The sequence below is a fragment of the Adiantum capillus-veneris genome, chromosome 19, assembly GCF_014529385.1.
Source record: "Adiantum capillus-veneris isolate H3 chromosome 19, ASM1452938v2, whole genome shotgun sequence".
NCBI lineage: Eukaryota > Viridiplantae > Streptophyta > Polypodiopsida > Polypodiales > Pteridaceae > Adiantum > Adiantum capillus-veneris.
Genome location: NC_140949.1, coordinates 7,101,538 through 7,122,084, shown reverse-complemented (window position 1 = coordinate 7,122,084; position 20,547 = coordinate 7,101,538). Strand labels below are relative to the sequence as shown.

At 42.2% G+C, this 20,547-nt stretch overlaps 1 protein-coding gene across 1 annotated transcript in view; it reads right to left on the bottom strand.

Annotated features, from left to right (window-relative positions):
- Positions 1-3,967: 3,967 nt before the first annotated feature.
- LOC147433512 (uncharacterized) overlaps positions 3,968-20,547 on the bottom strand; it is a 44,454-nt gene continuing 27,874 nt past the window's right edge. The window contains exons 8-10 of the mRNA XM_086490192.1: positions 20,205-20,247; positions 19,987-20,090; positions 3,968-4,621 (exon numbers count right to left, since the gene is read on the bottom strand). Coding sequence (XP_086346318.1) covers positions 4,211-4,621; positions 19,987-20,090; positions 20,205-20,247 — 558 coding nt within the window. The 3' untranslated portion in view covers positions 3,968-4,210. The remainder of the gene's footprint in view (positions 4,622-19,986; positions 20,091-20,204; positions 20,248-20,547) is intronic.

Here is a 20,547-nt window from a genome sequence, read left to right as displayed (position 1 = left end):
ATAAAAGAACGGCCTATACCAACAAATCTACACAAATTGAGAAGCTTTATAGGAATGTGTGCATACTATAGACACTTCATATAAAAAATCTCATTCATAGCATGCCCATTATATGATTTGGCTAAGAAAAATGTTAAATTTTTACGCTCTGCAAAAGAGAATGAAGCTTTTGAAAATTTAAAGGCAAAGCTTATCTTTCCACCCGTTCTAATATTACCAGACCTTTCAAAGGCATTCCTTTTATTCCTAGGCATTCCTTTTATTTTGCACGCAGACTTTTAAAGTCTTAAATACTTTTTGATGCAAACTAAATTAAGTGATAAGCAAATGAGATGGGAAAATAATCTCTCATAGTTTAATTTTCATATTGCTCACATAGCTAGTAAGCACAACCAAGTGGCCGATGAACTTTACGAAGGCCAAAAGTGAATGTTGTATCAATAGCTACTCACAATTATCTATCCTCTATTATAGATGCGTACGTTATGGATACATAATTCAGAGACATAATGTCAGCTATTGCACTAAGGGAGAAAAAGGAATCATACAATGTGCAAGATGGTTATCTTCTCTTAGGAAAAGGCTATGTGTTACACATAATTTAAAAGGTTATGTAGTACGAATCTCATGTTCCACCTTATATGGGACATAAGGGATTCAAGCTACTCTCAAGGAAGTAGAGATGTATTTTTATTGGCCAACAATGAAGGTAGAGATACCAGATTATGTTGCCAAATGCATTGTATGTCAAAAGACAAAGTATGATACAGGGAGGCATCCTAGCTTGCTTCAACCATTGCCTATACATGATTCCCCATGGGAAAGTATATCCATGGATTTCATCTTTGGATTACCCAAATCCATACACGGGAATACAAGAATATGGACAATAGTAGACTAGCTTAACAAGTAAGTACACTTTATACCGAACAAAAAGACTATTAAATCACACCATACAACAACCCTCTTTATCTCACAGGTCTTTAAGTACCATGGCTTACTAGCATTTATAGTATCCGATAGAGATCCAAGAATGACCATCAATTTTTGGAAGAGTCTCCTTGAGAATTTGGGTACTAAGCTAAATTTCTCCTTTGCCTATCACCCACAAATGGACGGCCAAAGTGAGACAACAAATTCAACAATCTTTGATCTACTTAAATCCTATCTTACAAAAGTAGATCAAAGAGATCAATGGAAAAAGTAGTTATCCTGAGTAGAGTATGCGTACAATAACACTATCCATACTTTTACAAGAAAGGCACCCTTCAAAATAATTGAAAGAAGATCCAAGCTCCCATTGATCGTCAAGGCATTTGGGAACATATTTGTTGTTGATGAGTATAGTAGGATCTTGAAGAATCTTTTCAGAAATCAAAGAAGCTATATCCATCACGCAAAAGAAGCAAAAGGTTGTTGTTGCTGATAAGCATAGACAAGCCTTGATCTTCAAAGAAATTGGGTATTGCTCAAGTTTCCAAAAGCACGCCTAAGTCACACTACGGGCAAGTGAAAACAAGGATGCCCAACGGGTCCCCATGAATATTATTCTAAGTTAGCAAAAAGATATTATGGTCCATTTCAATTCTTAAACATATCAATGAAACAACTTATAAGTTAAGGTCGCCAAGTACTTGGCTCATTCATAATGCCTTTCATGTGAGCCTCTTGAAACCTTATAAGAGCAAGCCACCCAAAGAACTAGTGATTGAGGAATTACCTAAGTTTGAGGGTGAAGAAGAGATTTTGCAGCCAAAGATCATCTTATGACATGAAGACAAGGTTTTAGGAAGTGGTAAATCTATCCGACGATATCTTGTCAAATTTAAAAATTATCATTTATAAGATGCAAGGTGGATACAAGACATCCAGCTAAATGATGATGTAAACCTTGTAAATACTTACAATGACTCTTGTCAAAGGTAAGAAACAGGTATGACCAAAAGTATACTTTATGAATAATTTTGTCTTGCGTTGACTCTAAGATTTCTCTTACATGTTCATAAGTCTTAAGTGTATGCATATCATGAATCAAGCTTGCCGGACGCATAGTCTCTTAAGCATCTAGTACATCTTGCCAATCTACTATGAAAGATGATTAGGTACAAACATGCTCCCCAAAGCCATCAAACAATCTACAAAATTTAGAAATTTGTCACATTTGCAATTAGAAACAAGTTTTTTCCTAAGGAAATCAACATTGTACACTAAGTTCTTGATTGGATTATGATAAGTCCGATCAACCATTACATTGTCAAGATATTCACAGTGACCAAAACATTATCAAAACATTCACAAAAGATAGCCTTGGGAGGGAGGCAATCCATAAGATCATTATTAGATAGTGTGTAGAAATTTTCCTTTTTTTTGCACTTCATTAAATATTGTTTTTCTTCCTCATGGTCCTAGAATCACCTGCAATCAAATCGTAATACATGTCAAGTAGATGTCAAATAATAGTACGTTTCCCTATTCCTCTAGGAAGACTTCTAGCCTTATACTATTGGTAGATGAGGCTTTTGGAGTTAAGAAAAGATATGAAAGAGGTGAGGTAAGGAAGATAGGTCTTTTCTGAGAGGATGTTGCTCCTTCATCAATACAAGATTTAAGCAAGTTAGTAACCAATTTGACTCCCTTATGATTCCCATAAGTGGTTATAAAAGTGATAGGCTCATTAGACGTAAGATCTTTAAGAACGTCAACATCAGGCTCTTGAAATGGTTGGAGGTAATCCGAGCAATACCTAGGGATGAAGCTTGACCCCCAAGCCAAGAGCAAGGGATAAACGAAAGTCGTTGCTTTATCTCATAACAAAAGCTCCAAGTGGTTAAAAGCATACCATACTCGATGGTCAAACCAAGTAATACTACATCCACATGTTGCTTTTGGATCCAAAAATTTGCAAGCACTTCTCAAGTAGGATAAAGTTCATGTAGCAATCCAGATTACTCTTTACAAAATCCACGACTCCTTTGGTTAGAATGTTAAGTGCAACATGGATGCACACTTGGAGGGGTCAAAAAAGTTCAAATTAGAAGGGGCTTTGATAAGTTCCCCTTTGTGGCGGAATTGTAGTCCCTTGAAAATCTTGATCACGTAAACTTCAAGAGTGGTGGCAAGAAAGTTAGCCAAAAACACCCAAACTTTGCTAAGAATGGGAGCCAAAAAATCTTTATCTGGTAAAATCCAAAGTTGGTGGTTCACACTGAAAGATTCCACTGCAATCTATCTATCGAGTAGGAAACGAAATGCTTTTACATTTTGGGGGGCATCTGTATTAAGGTAGCTTCATTAAGAGTGCAAAGACTAATTTGGAATTCTTTTATAGCTTGAAGAGCAGCTTGATCTCTACAAAATAGTCCATCAGATTGGGGCACAAAGTGGGAAGGTAGTAACAAAGCTTTGACTGACACCACACAATTTCTTTCAAAAGCTAGCAAGCTCAGCACCTAAAAGTAGCAAGTTCCTAATTATACTACTTGGCTAACACAGGGGGATGACTAATCGACTTTTGGAATTTGAGTTCCGACTCATGTCGACTTTGAATCACAGAGTTTGAATTCTCTTAGATAGGGTTCTTTACCTCCTCATTTATCCATGAAATGATTCATGGTTATTTGAAAGTTGAAGGTTGACTGTAATTTAAATGTGCAGAAAATGATTAACGTTGAACATCCACTACAATGCAATTGCCTTTCAACTTGTCAACAGTATCCCGATAAGATTAGAGTGCATGATAATGGCGTCACTTGCAGTAAGAATCTACAAATCTTGAGATGAGAGTGTGAAGGTCTAAATCATTTTTTGTATTTATCTACGAAAATTTAAGAAACCCTGATAATTTCTGGTCGAAGGATGAAATGTTTCGTCTCAAAACCTAAGAGACTCCCAAACGGGAGCGTGCGCAAGGGATTGACCTCTTTCTTCCAGGGCCCTTTTCAAACATCAAATATAAGACATGAATGCATGTATGTAAAATGAGTTTCTGGCAAAAGCTACAGAGTAGATGCACAAAAGCCTGCCCTGACATGATAATTCTTTTTTGGGCTCGCAATTCAATTTTTACAGGAAAAGAAGCCATGATAAAGGCTAGTGCTTAAAAAGAAAAAGCCTCAATCATCTTTCTGAATCAGCTCATCAAAGGCCCTCCCGACTCTATGATGGAATAAACAATCATACAGTGACTTGATATCACAGTGTATATTAAAGTTTAAACAGGAACAGGTCTTTGCAATAGCAGAATCGGCTTTATAAGCGTATCTGCTTCACCCTGAAAGAGATCTTGTGGTATGTGCATATGCTCCTTGATAAAAGGAAACTTCCTTCTGAGCTCTTCATTCTCTTCGAAATCAAAAATCACATCAGGAACCTCAATAAACTCTGCACCTGCATCCATTGAAGAAGACACACCATCAAAGCTGACCTCATCTGCGCATTGACCAGATTCGATACTTTCAGTGCCAAAATAGCGCCGCCTTTTTTTACTTTTGCTCTTCCACAGATTGTTAGTAGGAGCTCTTTTACATTTCCTTTTTGGATGGTGCAATTTGCAAGTCGATTTATCAAGACATTCTCCAGTCGCCAAAAATGTGGGGCACACTGTTGTATGTTTCTTATTGCACTGTAACACGCGAAAAAAGTCTTCATGCCTCAAGAAGAAAACCAAAATCACTTTACTTTGATAAAAAACTGTGACTCATGGTTAGATGCATATCCAACACCAATGGTTAACATTTTTAGAGATGACAAATCACATCTTGACAAGCACATACAAAAAACGAAATTCTCTTTCTCAAAAGAAACCCCAAAGGAGGCAGTCAGTCCGGAATAGGGCTGCAAAAACCTTGGCAGTCAATAGCTCTGCCAGTAGTTTGCTACAAGCAGAGACAACATAGCATTACACAGCATCATAACTGACTACTGAAGGCACTTTACTAGTAAAAAGAAGGCATGTAAAAGCCATATGTCTACACATTTCTACTATATCCATTGTCATAACCTATCAATTTTTCTCAACACCTAAGCCGATGTGATTACATTAATTAGAGGCCACCTCTCTGCTGGCGTTTCAGCCCTTGAGCACCAAGCCAGATCTGCCTTTTTACAGCCAGCATTCAGTCTTGATTCCTCCCACATAGAGTCTGCAAATCAGCTCCACCATTGTGGCCATACACAGCTCAGTTGCTTTCATGCCCAATCTCCTACATATTGATAACGTCGCAGTTCAAAAAGGACAAAAACACATTTGATGCTGTATGCAGGTTGGGTTGGGGGAGATGGGAAACTGTGATGGGCAGTAACAAGGGGGGCTCCAATGGCCAATGATGAGGCTGAATGGAGAAGGCAATAGCTGCCTGAACACGCCACAAGGAGATGCTGATGGGAGGGTGATCTTGCAGCAACACGACAAGTGAAGGGGGGCTGATTGCAAGCTATGCAAAAACATCATGTGAGGCCCCCGATACATGAGGCTACTAAGGGAGGGGCTGCTTTTGTAGTGGTAGCCCTACCTAGAATCTCACAATCATGACTTCCGCCTATAAAATGTGCAATGTGCACATGGTTTCAAGCACTTATAGCATCAATATCTCCCAACCTAGTAATCCAATTTTGCCACAGAATCTAGACCACGACTTTGTGTTACTGGATGCCAACAACATCCGTCAAACACGTGTAGCTCTAGCATGGATGAGAAAAGACGGTCGAAGCAATGCAAGCAAAAGAAAAGAAAAGCAAGTCTAGAGAGCGCAAAAAGCAATTTAGCAATTCGAAGGAGGAAACCTCTTCCACCTCTGACAGTTCAGACAGTGATACACACACTTTTGGTACACTTTATGAGAAGAAGAAGAATCACCTGTTACTAGCCATGCAGTATGACAACTTGGAAAAGAAGAAGAAGAGGACAACGGCAAAGAGGGTTAAGACTGACAAAAAACCTAAAACAATGGACTTGCCTAGACGTGCAAATCCTGCAAACAGGCTTGCAAGGTTGCCAATACCAAATCCTCTAGGCTCTACAGACAAACCTTGGCTCCGTAGATGTAGTAGTAGCAGATCCACGTGGCACATAGAGCCATGTGCACATATCATTTCTTCAATCTCTTCTACCTCTGGTTCTACGTCATTTGAAGGCTCAGTAGGTAGGTCTCCTTCCAATCATGTGATTGGACTCGCAACGGAGTAGCAGAAAAAAAAAAACATAATTACCACTGTCACCGATATCGGCCATTGCAGGGTTGATCTGCAACTATCACCAATTTGGCACATAGCCATGTACAGGGTTGAATATCTACGAGTATTGAATGCATTGATATGCTTGTTGATTTTGCAAGAATCACTTTAGAAGCTGTAGGAGAGCTGCAAGAGATTCTGCTCCTTGTGAAGCTACAAGTGCAAGACACCCAGGAGAAGGGAAGCTGGCAAAGTATGCAGGGCAACTCATAGCCTAGCAAAGGATGCAGAGAAAGGAGTAAGGCTACTGGCACCTCTAGCATTTGGCAGAGCATGCAGGGCAAGTGAACACTCGCATGGCTCATGCAAGTTAATTGAAGTCCATGCATGGCAAGTAGCCAATCATGCAAGTAAATTGGAGTCCATGCATGGCAGGTAGCAGTCCATGCAAGTCAACAGTGTTGGGTTAAAGGCCCTAAATAACTCTTTATGTACATTTTTATACTTTGTCCACGTTCACATTGAACCTAGACACATTTTTTAAAGTCACTTATAATAAAAGTGGAAAACCCACAACTAATGTGAGTTTTCCCAAAAACGTACGAGCCTCTCTCTCTTTGCACTTGCAGCGCTACCCCCTTCCTGCATCTGTGACGGGCTCTACCCGGCCCAATCCTGCACTCCTTCACCGCACGCATCTCTTGGTAGCCTCGGCTTTGCGCTTTCAACTAGTATCAGAGCTCTAGGGTTCAAAATAGGACCTGCGCAGTCTGCTAGACAGCAAGTTAAATTTGCTCTCCCGCGACCAATTTTGCTTCTATCGCCAAGCCCCTTGCTTCCGGGGTCAAGAAGGTCACCAAAACTGCCAAAACATGTTTTTAGGTCAAAACAGGTGATTTACAAGTTATTACATGTTAAAACAGCAATACGCAGGTATACCAAATTTATTGGATCACATGTATTGATGTTTTGTGTGAGGATTTGAGTGAAAAGCTGAGTACAGGTGATTTAAATCGCATATTCAGCTGAAAATTCAGATTTGGACAGTTTCATGTAAAGAAATTGTGGTCTATCGTATGCAAAGTCTTGTGGTTGCTCCTATTTGCTGAAATTTTCAGCCTATTGCATCTCTTTTGTATACACACTTGTGGTTGAGTTAAGATGGCTTCTACCTCTTCAGCATCTGACACTAAAAGTTTTATGGAAATCAAACGGTTCGATGGTCAAGGCTTTGACCTTTGGCGAGAACGCATGCAAGGTATCTTTTTCTTAAAGGATTGTGAAGATGCATTGGAAGAGAATAAGCCGCAAGGTTTGTCTGACAAAGAGTGGACCAGTTTGAATAAGAAGGCTATGGCCTACATCAACATGGCTATCAATGATGACATTTTGACGGACATCAAGCGTTTGGACTCTGCTTATACAATATGGCAAAAGCTAAAGTCCAATTATGAGAACACCACGCCTGTGAACCACGTGCATTTGATGCAAAAGTTGGTGAATATGCAGCTTGATGACTCGAAGTCAGCTTCTGAGCATTTGAGTGCTTTTACAAGTGTGTTGAGTCAATTGCACGACAATGAGCTTCAGCAATTTGATGATAAGCTGAAAGCTATTTTCTTGCTTATGACACTGCCAGATACTTGGGAAACATTGGTTGTCTCCTTGAGTAATAGTCCCACCCTCACGTATGACGGTGTGAGAGGGTCTATTTGTTGGGGTATAAAGCCCAATGTGGTCGCCCAGGTAAGTGGGCGGGCCGCCAGGTATGTACACATATTCTTTTGTAAAAACCTAATAAGAACTCACTATGCTCTACACATTACAGTAGAGCGAGTTCACCATATCGTCGTGCTCTTCTTCTCGCACTCTCTCTCGCGTCGCACTTCCGCTCGTACTCCTTCAACTGGTATCAGAGCTCAGATCGAGGCTCGGGGCAGCACTGTAGGAGGCTAGAGTCACCAGCTCAGATTGGAGTGAAATTCGACAGGCAAAGACACGGCCCCAAATCTTGTCATCTCGGTCACCGTTCGGCTTCGACAAAGTTCTGCGCAGGCCATTTTCGACTACGTGGTCTCAGCGGGTGCAAATCCGACTCTGCAAATTTGGGGTTTTCGGCCTACGACTACAGGTGCTAAGGATATCGACACTCCCACAGTGTTGATTAGTGGCTGTCTACACATCGAAGGACGGCTCACAGTTCTTGGAGGCGTGTCACATACGACACGGACGCATCTACACACAGACTGTAGGCGACATCCACTAGTTCATCAGGTAGCTTGTGTTTGCTGCTTGATATTCCAGATTTCATCCTGACATTGCAGGTACTTCCACATGGGATGTATTGTCAGAGATGATGTATGTCTATTGAGGGTTTGCTGGCTGTGAGTCACGCAGCAAACAACCGCCGCAGCGGTTACAGCATACAGTGGGAAATTTGTGGATGTATAACTTTGTGGGAAGTCTATGTACTGTCAGATTTACTGCAGCCTTTGTTGAGGGTCGAGTGAGGTTTTATTGAGCTGGGGGATTCTCGAATGTTGAGATCCTTTCGGTGATACAGGTCTTGGAGCGATCCCTCGAGCACCCTTAGATAGGCAGCTAGGATGTATTGACTGTGAGTTAGACAATTGGGATTGCATCTTTGCTTTACTGCCGTTGAGGCATTGTCACAGTCTATGCTTACAGGACAGTGACAGGATAGAGAGAGACAGTACAGGTGCAAGACAGGTTTACCCGCAGCTTACAGTGTCAGAGAGACAATGTTTTTTTGAGCTGTTTTTGGTCTGTTTTTTGAGTACACCAGAGCCATTTTACAAAGGAGACTCTGCCGAAATTTATGCAGAATCTGAAACTTTCTTGGTTCATTTGACAGGTTGATATTGGTTCAGAGGTCAGTTTACAGAGGAAACTCTGCCGAATTTTTCCCAAGAAAGTAAACTACTGTGAAGCGTAGCTATGGCTGGATCACAGGACACTGCTCTTTACAATATCAAGAAGCTGGATGGAACCAATTTCCCATTGTGGAAGAAGCAGATTTGGCACGTGTTGGTACAAAAGAAGCAGATAAAACCTATAAAGCTCAAGGGGATAAAACCAGAAGATATGGACGAAGATGAATGGAGCGAAATGGATGAATTGGCACTTTCTACCATTATGCTGACTTTGGCAGAAAGCGTTTACTTCAATGTAGCAGACGAGATGTCGGCTTATCAAGCATGGTTAAAGCTGAGTGATCTTTATGAGAAACAGAGTGCAGCTTCACAGGTATACTGGCTTAAGAAGCTTGTTGACTTGAAGATAAAAGAAGGGACACCTATGTCCAATCATCTGAATGAATTCAACACAATCTATAGTCAGTTGTCAGCTCAAGGTGTTAAGTTTGATGTACCTGTTAGAGCTATGTTCCTGTTGATCACATTGCCGGAAAGTTGGGACACTTTTCGCACAGCTTTGAGTAATTCTGCACCTCCAGATGGTTTGAACATAGCAGGTGTAGAAGGAAGTCTGCTTACTGAAGAAACCAATAGAAAGACAATGGACAAAGGCAAAGGAACAGCCTTAGTTGTCAGGGGAAGGACCAAAGAAAAGTACAAAGGTGGAAAGAGGAATCAGTCTCGTAGCAAGTCCCGCAGTGCTAAAGGCAAGAGTGACATAGAATGCTACCATTGTGGCAAGAAGGGTCACATGAAAAGAGACTGCAGAGAATGGAAAGCAGAAAAAGGCAAAGAGAAAGCTGAAGACCATGGTGAGAAGAACAAGTCCTCAGTGAAGATTCAAGAAATAAATGTGACAAACACTGTTGCAGAGGATGACAGTCTAGTGTCAGGAGACATCTACTTCTTGAAGAATACAATGGACTCAGCTCTTCTTACAGCATCTGATGGAAATGCACCGAGTGATTGGATTATAGACTCAGGGGCATCACTTCATGTGTCTCCAAACAAGGAGTGGTTTACTTCTTATGTGACCACTAAAGATCATGTTCGGCTAGGCAATGGGCAGACATGTGAGATCTTAGGTGTTGGAGATGTTCAATTGAAGTTTCAGAATGGCTCTTCTTTCACACTGAAGAATGTGAGACATGTTCCCGCAATTACAAAGAGCTTGATCAGCAAAGGTTTACTTGATGATGCTGGCTACGTCACCACTTTTGGACAGAACATGTGGAAGATATCCAAGGGTTCTATGATAGTAGCACATGGAGTAAAGTCTGGAGGACTTTACATGATTTATGTATCAAATGTCTCTAAAAATGTAATCAATGTAACCAAGCAGCCGAACGTTTCTTTGTGGCATAGCCGGCTAGGACATATGTCCAAGAAGGGAATGGAAATCTTGTCTCGTTCTGGTTATTTGTCTGGCTTTTCATTTAATGATTTTGAATTCTGTGAACATTGTTTGTATGGTAAGCAAACACAGCATCCACATAAGCATAGAAGCAGTAGAAGAGATACACAGTTGGCACTTGTTCATAGTGATTTGTGTGGACCTATGCCTAACCTATCTCTAGGGGGAGCTTCTTACTTTATGACATTTATAGATGATTACTCGAGGAAAGTATGGGTTTACTTTCTCAAGCACAAGGATGAAGCGTTTAGTGTTTTCAAAACGTTTGTAACACTTGTGGAGAATCAGAGTGGCAAGTAGCTTAAATGCTTACGCACTGACAATAGTGGAGAGTATGTTTCAAAGGCCTTTCAGGACTTTTGTGAGTCAAAAGGTATAAAACGTGAACTTACTGCTCCTTACAATCCTCCTCAAAATGGTGTTGCTGAGAGGATGAATAGGACCATACAAGAGAAGGTCAGAAGTATGTTGTCTAATGCACAGCTGCCAAATGGGTTTTGGGCTGAAGCTGTATCAACGCTGTTCATCTTTTAAATAGATCTCCTAGCAAGGTTTTGCAGAAGGATTCAGTGTCAGAGATGGTATGGTCAGGCAAAATGCCCTCATACAAGCATCTCAGAGTCTTTGGCTGTGAGGCATATATATTATACTCACGTTCCAAAGGAATTTAGGAACAAACTTGAGCCAAAGAGTAGAAAGTGCATCTTTCTAGGCTATGGTAATTCTGGTGAGATGGGGTACATACTTTGGGATCCCGAATCCAGAAAGGTTGTCCGCAACAATGATGTTCACTTTAATGAATCCAAATATCATTATAAACCAGAGAGGGTTGAGGAGATTAGAAGAGTTGTCTTCCAAGAAGATGGACCTGCACGTGCAAGACAAAATGTCAGGGCTCAAGAGGAGCAAGGACAGGATAGAGTGGAACCACAGGTTGTGGCTGAGCCTGAGCCACCTATTGTGCGTAGATCTGGACGTGTCACGCGACCTCCTGATAGGTTTGTTCCATCTATGAACTATGTCATGTTGACTGATTGCAATGAGCCTTCATGTTACAAGGAAGCAGTGCAAATGAAGGACTCCGAGAATTGGCAATTGGCCATGCAGTCAGAGATGACAGCTCTGCATAAAAACAAGACATGGAAGCTAGTTAAATTACCACAGGGCAAAAAGGCTCTACCTTGTAAATGGGTTTACAGGTATAAGATCACCACTCATGATAGTCAGCCAAAGTACAAAGCAAGGCTTGTTGCCAAGGGCTTTAAGCAAGAACAAGGCATTGACTTTGATGAAGTCTTCTCTCCGGTGGTCAAGATGACTACATTGAGATGCTTTCTTGCATTGGTTGCCATATTAGATTTGGTGTTGCACCAAATGGATGTCAAGACAGCGTTCTTGCATGGTGATTTAGATGTGGAAATTTACATGCAGCAGCCAGAAGGGTTTGTTGAGAAAGGCAAGGAAGATTGGGTATGCCAGTTGTTAAAGAGTCTTTATGGCTTAAAACAATCACCGAGGGCACGGTACCATAAATTCCACAAGTTTATGCTTTCTCAAGGCTACAAACGTAGTGAGTTCGATCACTGTCTATATACAAAGAAGGCTAAGGATGGTAGTTGGCTGATCCTTATTTTATATGTGGATGACATGTTGATTGCTGGCAAGCACTTGGAAGAAATTTCAGCTTTGAAGTCAAAGATGGCAAAATCGTTTGACATGAAAGACATGGGTGAGGCAAGTCATATCCTTGGTATGCGCATTGAGAGAGACAGATCAAAGAAGTTGATTTGGTTATCTCAAACAGAGTATATTGACAAGGTTTTGCAACGTTTCAATATGGAGAAGGGAAAGGCACTGAGTGTTCCATTGCCACCATATGTGAAACTTAGCAAACAAGATTGTCCCGTGTCTGAGGAAGAACAGGCTGAAATGGATAAGATTCCATATGCGTCTGCAGTGGGTAGTTTGATGTATGCAATGATTGCTACTCGCCCAGACATTGCATTTGCAGTGGGAGTAGTAAGTCGATACATGTCAAACCCAGGCAAGAAACATTGGGAGGCAATGAAAGGATATATTGAGATACCTGAAAGCTACAAAGAGTATGCGTATATGCTATGGGAGTCAGGAGCTAAGTGTAAAGGGTTTTACAGACTCAGATTATGCAGGTGACTTAGACAACCGAAGGTCTACGTCAGGGTATGTCTTTACATTGGCTGGTGGAGCAGTATCATGGCGTTCTAGATTACAAGATTGTGTTACTCAGTCTACTACAGAGGCTGAATATGTTACAGCATCAGAGGCATGCAAAGAATCAATTTGGCTTAATCGACTAGTAACAGATTTGGGAATCAAAGAAGAGATGCCTGTGTTATATTGTGATAGTCAAAGTGCTATACAATTGGCTCGCAATCCAGTTTATCACTCAAAGACAAAGCATGTGGATGTGAAGTATCATTTCATCAGGGAAATGCTCGAGGATAAGCAACTTCAGCTTGTCAAAGTTCACACCACAGAAAATCCTGCTGATCTACTTACAAAAGGACTTCCCTCAGAGAGCTTTGCGCATTTTCGCAAGCAGTTAGGTGTAGGGTAGTACATCACTTCTCTACATCTCTTGTATATTAGCTTGTATAGTAGCTTCTCTCACACTTAAAGTACCACATTGGACTTTAAGTGGGAGGTTGTTGGGGTATAAAGCCCAATGTGGTCGCCCAGGTAAGTGGGCGGGCCGCCAGGTATGTACACATATTCTTTTGTAAAAACCTAATAAGAACTCACTATGCTCTACACATTACAGTAGAGCGAGTTCACCATATCGTCGTGCTCTTCTTCTCGCACTCTCTCTCGCGTCGCACTTCCGCTCGTACTCCTTCACTATTCTCAATGAAGAGATTAGATGCAAGTCCAGTGCGGAAGGTGACAGTTTTGCCTACAATGCAAGAGGTAGAAATCAAAAGCGTGATGCGGGCAACAGGACTCAAAATAGAAGTAAGAGCAAAACAAAGGATAAAGATGTCACTTGCTATCAATGTGGCAGAAAGGGTCACAAGAAACCCAATTGCAGGTATTTCAAGAAAGAGGATGATAGGAAGAAGAAAGATGAGAAGAAAGAGGAAAAATCAACAGGTGATTCCTCCAAGGATGTTGAAAATGCAAATGTATCCTTTAGTGTGGTCATTGAGGAGTTGTCAGACGTTGAGGAAACTTTGGTTGCGGCTTCATGCCCCTTGGTGATAGCTAATACAGAAGACATGCTTATTTCGAAGACAGATGTCATTGATGCATTGCTTAGTGCTAATGATGGCCTATCCCAGTCTTGGATAGTAGATTCTGGTGCGTCTTTCCATGTGACTCCATCTTTGGAGTGTTTTGCTACATATGCTACAGGTAATTATGGCAAGGTGTACCTTGGTGATAATTTTGCTTGCAATATTGAGGGAATAGGTACCATGCGATCAAGAGCTTGTATTGAATGATGTCAAGTTTGTACCAGGCATCAAGAAAAATTTGCTATCTGTTGGCCAGTTAGATACACATGGTTTTACTATCATTTTTGTTGGGGGTTCATGGAAGTTGCTTAAGGGCTCTATGCTTGTTGCAAAAGGGTCTAAAGGAGGTACTTGTACTATCTTCGATGTAAAGCTTTGCCTGGCAAGTTTCTTGCTATTGCTGAAGTTGCTTCACATACAGAATTGTGGCATAAGAGACTTGGCCATATGAGCCAAAAGGGTATTGATGTGCTTTACTCTCTGAAGAGGGTTGATATAAAAGGCAAAAACTTGGATTTTTGTAACGATTGTCTTTATGGAAAACAAAAGAAATCTTCTTATTACTTTGGTGTCTCTCGCAAAGCTAATCCTCTTTATCATATTCACTTTGATGTATACACTATGCTTGTTAAGTCTTTTGGTGGTGCATTGTATTATGTTACATTCATTGATAACTGTACTAGGAAAGGATGGGTGCATTTGTTGAAAAATGAGGGTGAGACTTTTAATGCTTTTAAGACATTTCATGCTTTTGTCACTACTCAAAAGAGTGCTAAGCTTAAATGTCTCAGGTCGGACAATGGAGGAAAATATGTATCTGCTGAATCTCAGTGCTTTTGTGATGATAATGGGATACAAAAGGAGTTGGCAGCCACTTATAATCCGTCTTCGAATGGTGTGGCTGAGAGGTACAACCGTACTTTATGTGAGAGTGCGTTGTATGTTGCATGTTGTCCACCGCTAATCTTTCCTTTGGGGGAGGCATTAAAAACTGCAGTTCATATTTGCAATTGCTCTCCGAATAGTACACTGAAAAATGACATTCCAGAGGAAGTTTTGTCTGGCAAACCTGCCTCTTATGATCATTTGAGAGTATTTGGCAGCGAAGCTTTTGTTCATGTACGCAATGACTTGAGAACAAAACTTGATATGAAGTCCATTAAAGGAGTCTTCCTAGGTTATGGGGAAGAAGGTGAAATGGGCTATAGAGTGTGGTTACCACAATTTAAAATGGTAATTCGCGGCCGAGATGTAGTGTTCAATGAGGCAAAATTGCTTAAGAATGCTACAGAATCTGATGCTGACAAGAAAATTGTCAGATTTTAGCCTGTCGTGCCACCCATTGATGTTGAAAAAGAGCCTCATGATGCATTACCGCAAGCTGAAATTGATAATTAGCCGGTTAACATTGAGCCAGAAGAGGTAGGACATGATATTGATGCGCCTAAGGAGGATGGACAACCACCTGAATTAGCTGAAAATGATTTTCAGCAGCATGATAGAGCTGAAAATGAGTTGCCTCATGATGTAGAACCGTTGCCTGAGAATGTAGACCATTGGGTACGCAGGTCAACTCGTTTGAGAAGGCAACCGCAGAGATTTAATCCCTCTTTGCATCATGTAATGTTGACAGATGAGGGCGAACCTCTTACTTATAAAGAGGCTAAGTCATGTGAGTCAAGCAGTAAGTGGGAGTTTGCCATGCAAGAGGAACTGAAATCCTTGTATGCAAATGATACTTGGGATCTTGTGCCATTGCCTAAAGGGAGAAAGGCTCTTCCTAACAAATGGGTATACAAGATTAAGATTGTGCATGAAAAACCCAAGTACAAGGCAAGATTGGCTACAAAAGGATATGCACAAAAAGTGTAAAGACAGCGTTTTTGCATGGTGACATTGAAGAGGACATATATATGAAACAACCTGAGGGTTTTGTAGTTCCTACACGCGAGGAACTAGTATGCAAACTGAAAAGGGCTCTGTATGGTTTGAGACAATCATCACGGCAGTGGTATAAGAAGTTTGACACTTTTATGCTGTCTCAAGGCTTTAAACGCAGCCATGCAGATCATTGTTTGTATACGAAAAGGGATGAAGATGATAGTCCCATCATACTTGTTCTCTATGTTGATGATATGCTGCTTGCCGCGAAACATAAGACTAGTCTCGATGCTTTCAAGCGTAAGCTAAATTCAGCATTTGCTATGAAGGATTTGGGTGATGCAAAGCATATTTTGGGCATGAATATTAAAAGAGATAGAAAACTGAAATTACTGTTTTTATCTCAAGAAAAGTAAATTGTAAAAGTACTTGACAGGTTTAATATGGTTGATGCTAAGCCTCTTGGAGTACCTTTACCTCCATACACCAAGCTTAGCAAAGCAGATTCCCCAAAGGATGAGGTGGCATTGAAAGCAATGAAGGGAATTCCTTATGCATCCGCTTATGATTCTCTTATGTATGCTATGGTTGCCACTCGTCCCGACATTGCTTATGCAATGCGAGTTGTTAGTCGATACACGTCAAATCCTGGCAAAGCCCATTGGAAAGCTGTCAAATGCATTCTGAGATATTTGAAAGGTACACAATCAAAGTGTATTTGCTATGGTAAAAATGACTTAAAGTTGCAAGGATATTGTGATGCCGACATGGCAGGTGACATGGATACGAGGAAATATACCAATGGTTATGTATTTGCTATTGCTGGTGGTGCAGTCTCTTGGTATTCTAGGTTGCAGAAAAATGTGGCATTGAGTACTATTGAGGCTGAATACATTTCAGCCACAGAAGCTTCAAAGGAAACCATTTGGTTGGGCAGACTTGCAAAAGAACTTGGCATGCCTGCTCATACTCCAGTGTTGGGTTGTGATAGCCAGAGTGCTATCTATTTAGCCAAAAATGCCATGTTCCATGCGCGTACCAAACACATAGATGTGCGGTACCACTTCATACGTCAAGTATTGGAGGATGGTCTAGTCACTTTGACTAAGATCCATACACTGGATAACCCTGCAGATGTTCTCACCAAGAGTCTTGCTAAAGCTCAACACGAGCATTGCATACAGCTGGTGGGAGTTGGTTAGCTTAAAGGTGTCATTTATGCCTTTAAGTGGGAGGTTGTTGGGTTAAAGGCCCTAAATAACCCCTTATGTACACTTTTATGTACATTTTTATACTTTGTCCAAGTTCACATTGAACTGTGAACCTGGACACATTTTTTAAAGTCACTTATAATAAAAGTGGAAAACCCACAACTCAACTAATGTGAGTTTTCCCAAAAACGTACGAGCCTCTCTCTCTCTTTTAGCACTTTCGATCCCTAGCGCTACCCCCTTCCTGCATATGTGCCTGGCTCTACCCGGCCCAATCCTGCACTACTTCACGGCGCACATCTCCCGGTAGCCTCTGCTTCGCGCTTTCAAACTGGAGTCCATGCATGGCAAGTGGCAGTCCATGCAAGGCAACTGGAGTGCATGTATGGGAGGTTGCAGTTCAAGGATAGCAAGTACTAGACGACCCTAGTAAGGGCCCGTTCATCACCAATGTCTTGCTGATTATTGAGGCTATGGTGGGCTGATTCTTGTGGCTATGCGGCTCCTCCAAATCACTGCCAAGGGGTGACATGGCAACACAAAGACACGCCAACTACTATTGCAAATGAGACCCCCTCCTTGGTTAGTCCTACTATTCACTTTTGGGAATACAACGGGCCAAAGTGGCATGGCAAGTCACCATTCTTCCTCGTTCTTAAGGAGGGTTGGGGATCATAGACCTAGCACAACAGAGCAGAGCCCTTGTAGGGAAGTTTATCGTCAAAGGACTTCTCCCAGGGGAGGAGCCCTGGAAGGAGTTTTTGCTTCAGCGGCTTAGTGCTAGAGTGCCTCAGGCTGGACCCCTGGCGACCTTCGACCACATGGATTTTCACAAAGATGTGCAGAGTTGGCTTGAGCAGGAGACTGGAGGACCGCTTCACTGTGAGTCTGCTCGCAGCTGCGGAGAGGCTTGGAGCAACGTCAGCCTATTTGCACGGAGGAGCGCCTGAGACAGCACCTTGTTTGGAACCCCATGGTTAGCACTCTAAGAGGCCAGTTGGTTGGTAGTAGGCCTCATGTTTCCTGGGGTCCCATGGCAGAGGGTCCAGCACGCACTTTAGATGACTGGCTACAGTTCTCAGGCTTGTCAGAGGAGCTTCAAGGGATCCAGCTACACGGCATGAGAGGGGTGCAGAGCATGTGTCAGGACATCACAGAGGCAGTACCAGCTGAGTGGCTCACACCTCTCGAGTCAGCAGCGCCCAGATGGATGGGTGCCTTCACGCAAGTGGGCGTTCTCATCGCAATTCGGGCTTGCTCAGAGATTGTACCCTCCCTGTTCTTCGCGCTACAGGGTGAGGGTCGCTTACACAGAGATTCAGTAGAGGCCCCACACGTGGCAGAGTGCTGTTTTCAGAGGATCCGATTTGTGGGCATCTGTTGGAGGACTTGCGTCATTTGATCCTGACCCTGCAGCTCTTGAGACTGGCCACTGGAGCCTGTGGGCCTAGGAGTGCTGTCCACTGGCATGAGTGCAGTGGGATCCTGGAGAGTGGTTTTGGAGGGACCCTTTCTCCTTAGTCGACCATCCAGGTGTCCCTTTCTTTCAGTACACTGTTCGATTGGGATGTCACATACTGGTAGCATGGAGAGAGGCTCGTCCTGCTGCAGCACCTCATTGGCAGGAGGAGGGTCTCACAGCTGAGTTCTTGGCAGCTTTTTGGGAGAGGTTGTGGGACTCCAAACAGCCGCAGCGAGTCACTTTGTTCCAGTGGCTGATTGCACATCAAGCTACAGCAGTTGGGAGCTGGCTTGTACATAGTGGTCTCTCGGCAGCATCCGCAGCTTGTGACCATCTTGTGGAGAGTCAGCGCCACTGTCTTTGGGACTGTCCTTTGGCACAGCAGGTTTGGCTTTGTATTCTTCGGCTGATGCCAGCTCTTTCCACAGCTCGGCAGTACACTTGGGGGGCAGCTGCTTGGTCCACTCTCACGGGCCCGGCACTTCAGTTTGAGCTATCCTCCACCAACAGGATGATAAGTGATGCATGGGGGTCGACCTACACTCCAGCCTGCTACAGAGCTTACTCCACAGGAGTGGTGCAGTGAGAGAGAGGAGTGTTGGGAGCTCATCTGCGGCCTGACACTCTCGTTCATCTGGCGGGCCCGCTGCTTCCGCATCTTCGAGGCTCGCCCTGTACCACCAGCAGAGACTGATCGGGATCTTTGGCTAGAGCTGATCCATACTCTCAGAGGACAGTTCGAGAGACTCCAAGGCAGCTCCCACCGCATGCGGGAGCGTAGAGAGGCTTTCCTTCGGCTCTGGCGCCCTGGGCCTTTCTTCACCATGGTCCAGGGTGTGCTCAGATGGCACTACTGTCCAGCTGTGTGGCTTTTCCCTCCTCCCATCTCTTGATTTAGCCTCATTGTACATATGCTGTTTTTTCATTGGGAGAGTCTCCCCCTCATGATTGTTGTAGCCCTCTCTTGTAGAGGTGGTTGTAGCCCTATGGGCAGTTTCATTAACTAATAGAAGGATCTTTTTCTATGAAAAAAAAAAATTGGGAATACAAGGTACCTATGAAAATAAACACAAATAGAGGGTCGCATCACTGCATAGTACCTAATCAGTGTATTAAATCGATACGAGAATAGCGTCAAATACTTATACTAGACTACATGCTAGCATTGCTGGATGCCAATGAAATTGTAACAACATCTGACTATGCATTATACAATCATGAATGCACAGAGCGTTATGGTTTCATCGTAGTACTACCTTCCAAGGGCCAGATTCTGCTAACAGGCTCACAATGTGCCAACTAAGACCCCCTAGATTTTCTATTTCTACTCTACAGGTGTCATAGACTATACTACCATGTCCACACGATACACAAAGCCAATGTGCATGTGAGAAGAAAGATCAATAAATCAATTCATGGCAGCACAGCCAGAGACAAAACAATAAGGTACCACACGGCAGTTACTTAGTAACACTAAATGGTGTCAGCAGCTTGAGCTTGAGAAGCATAAGTAGTTAGCCTGCCTGTCTGATACTTGACCGTACAAAGACATTTACCCAATCCCTTTTCAACTTAAGATAGAGTTCTAATCAATTAACACTAAACTATTGCTTATTGATTCAAGCTATAGAAAACTCACCTCATCGCCCTCGGAACAAAATCCCTTCAAAAATCCTTCACAAATAGGAGCTTTTGGATTCACATTCACGTGTCTATATGGACATTTCTCATTGGTACACATACCTGACAGATTGTCAAACTCAGTATGTCAACTTTTGTTCAAAATATAGTGATTAAAGTTTCTAAAATTACCCCTTTATTTTTGAAAGGATATTGATGAATGTCCACATGACTAACCTTCCAGAAAGAAGGAACAGTCTGGCATTCGCTCTGGAATGACCTGCACAAGAAAGAGAAATGAAGCAAATATGTAGGATTTTCAAGCCTACAAAACCCAGCAAGCAAAACTGTGCTTGAGAAAAAAAAATGCTAAAATTTGCACAGAAACTTTTGTCCAGCAGCACATGAAGAAATATTGAAATGTCTTTCACCTAAGATAAGCTTTTCCTAGAGAAGTAGAGAATTAGCCAGCGCAACAATGGCGAACTGTTTAGTTATTTTACACAATCAACTCACTACGCTCTTAAAAGATTGAAGTAGAGAATCAGCCAGCGCAACACTGGCTCAGAGCCTTGGACTA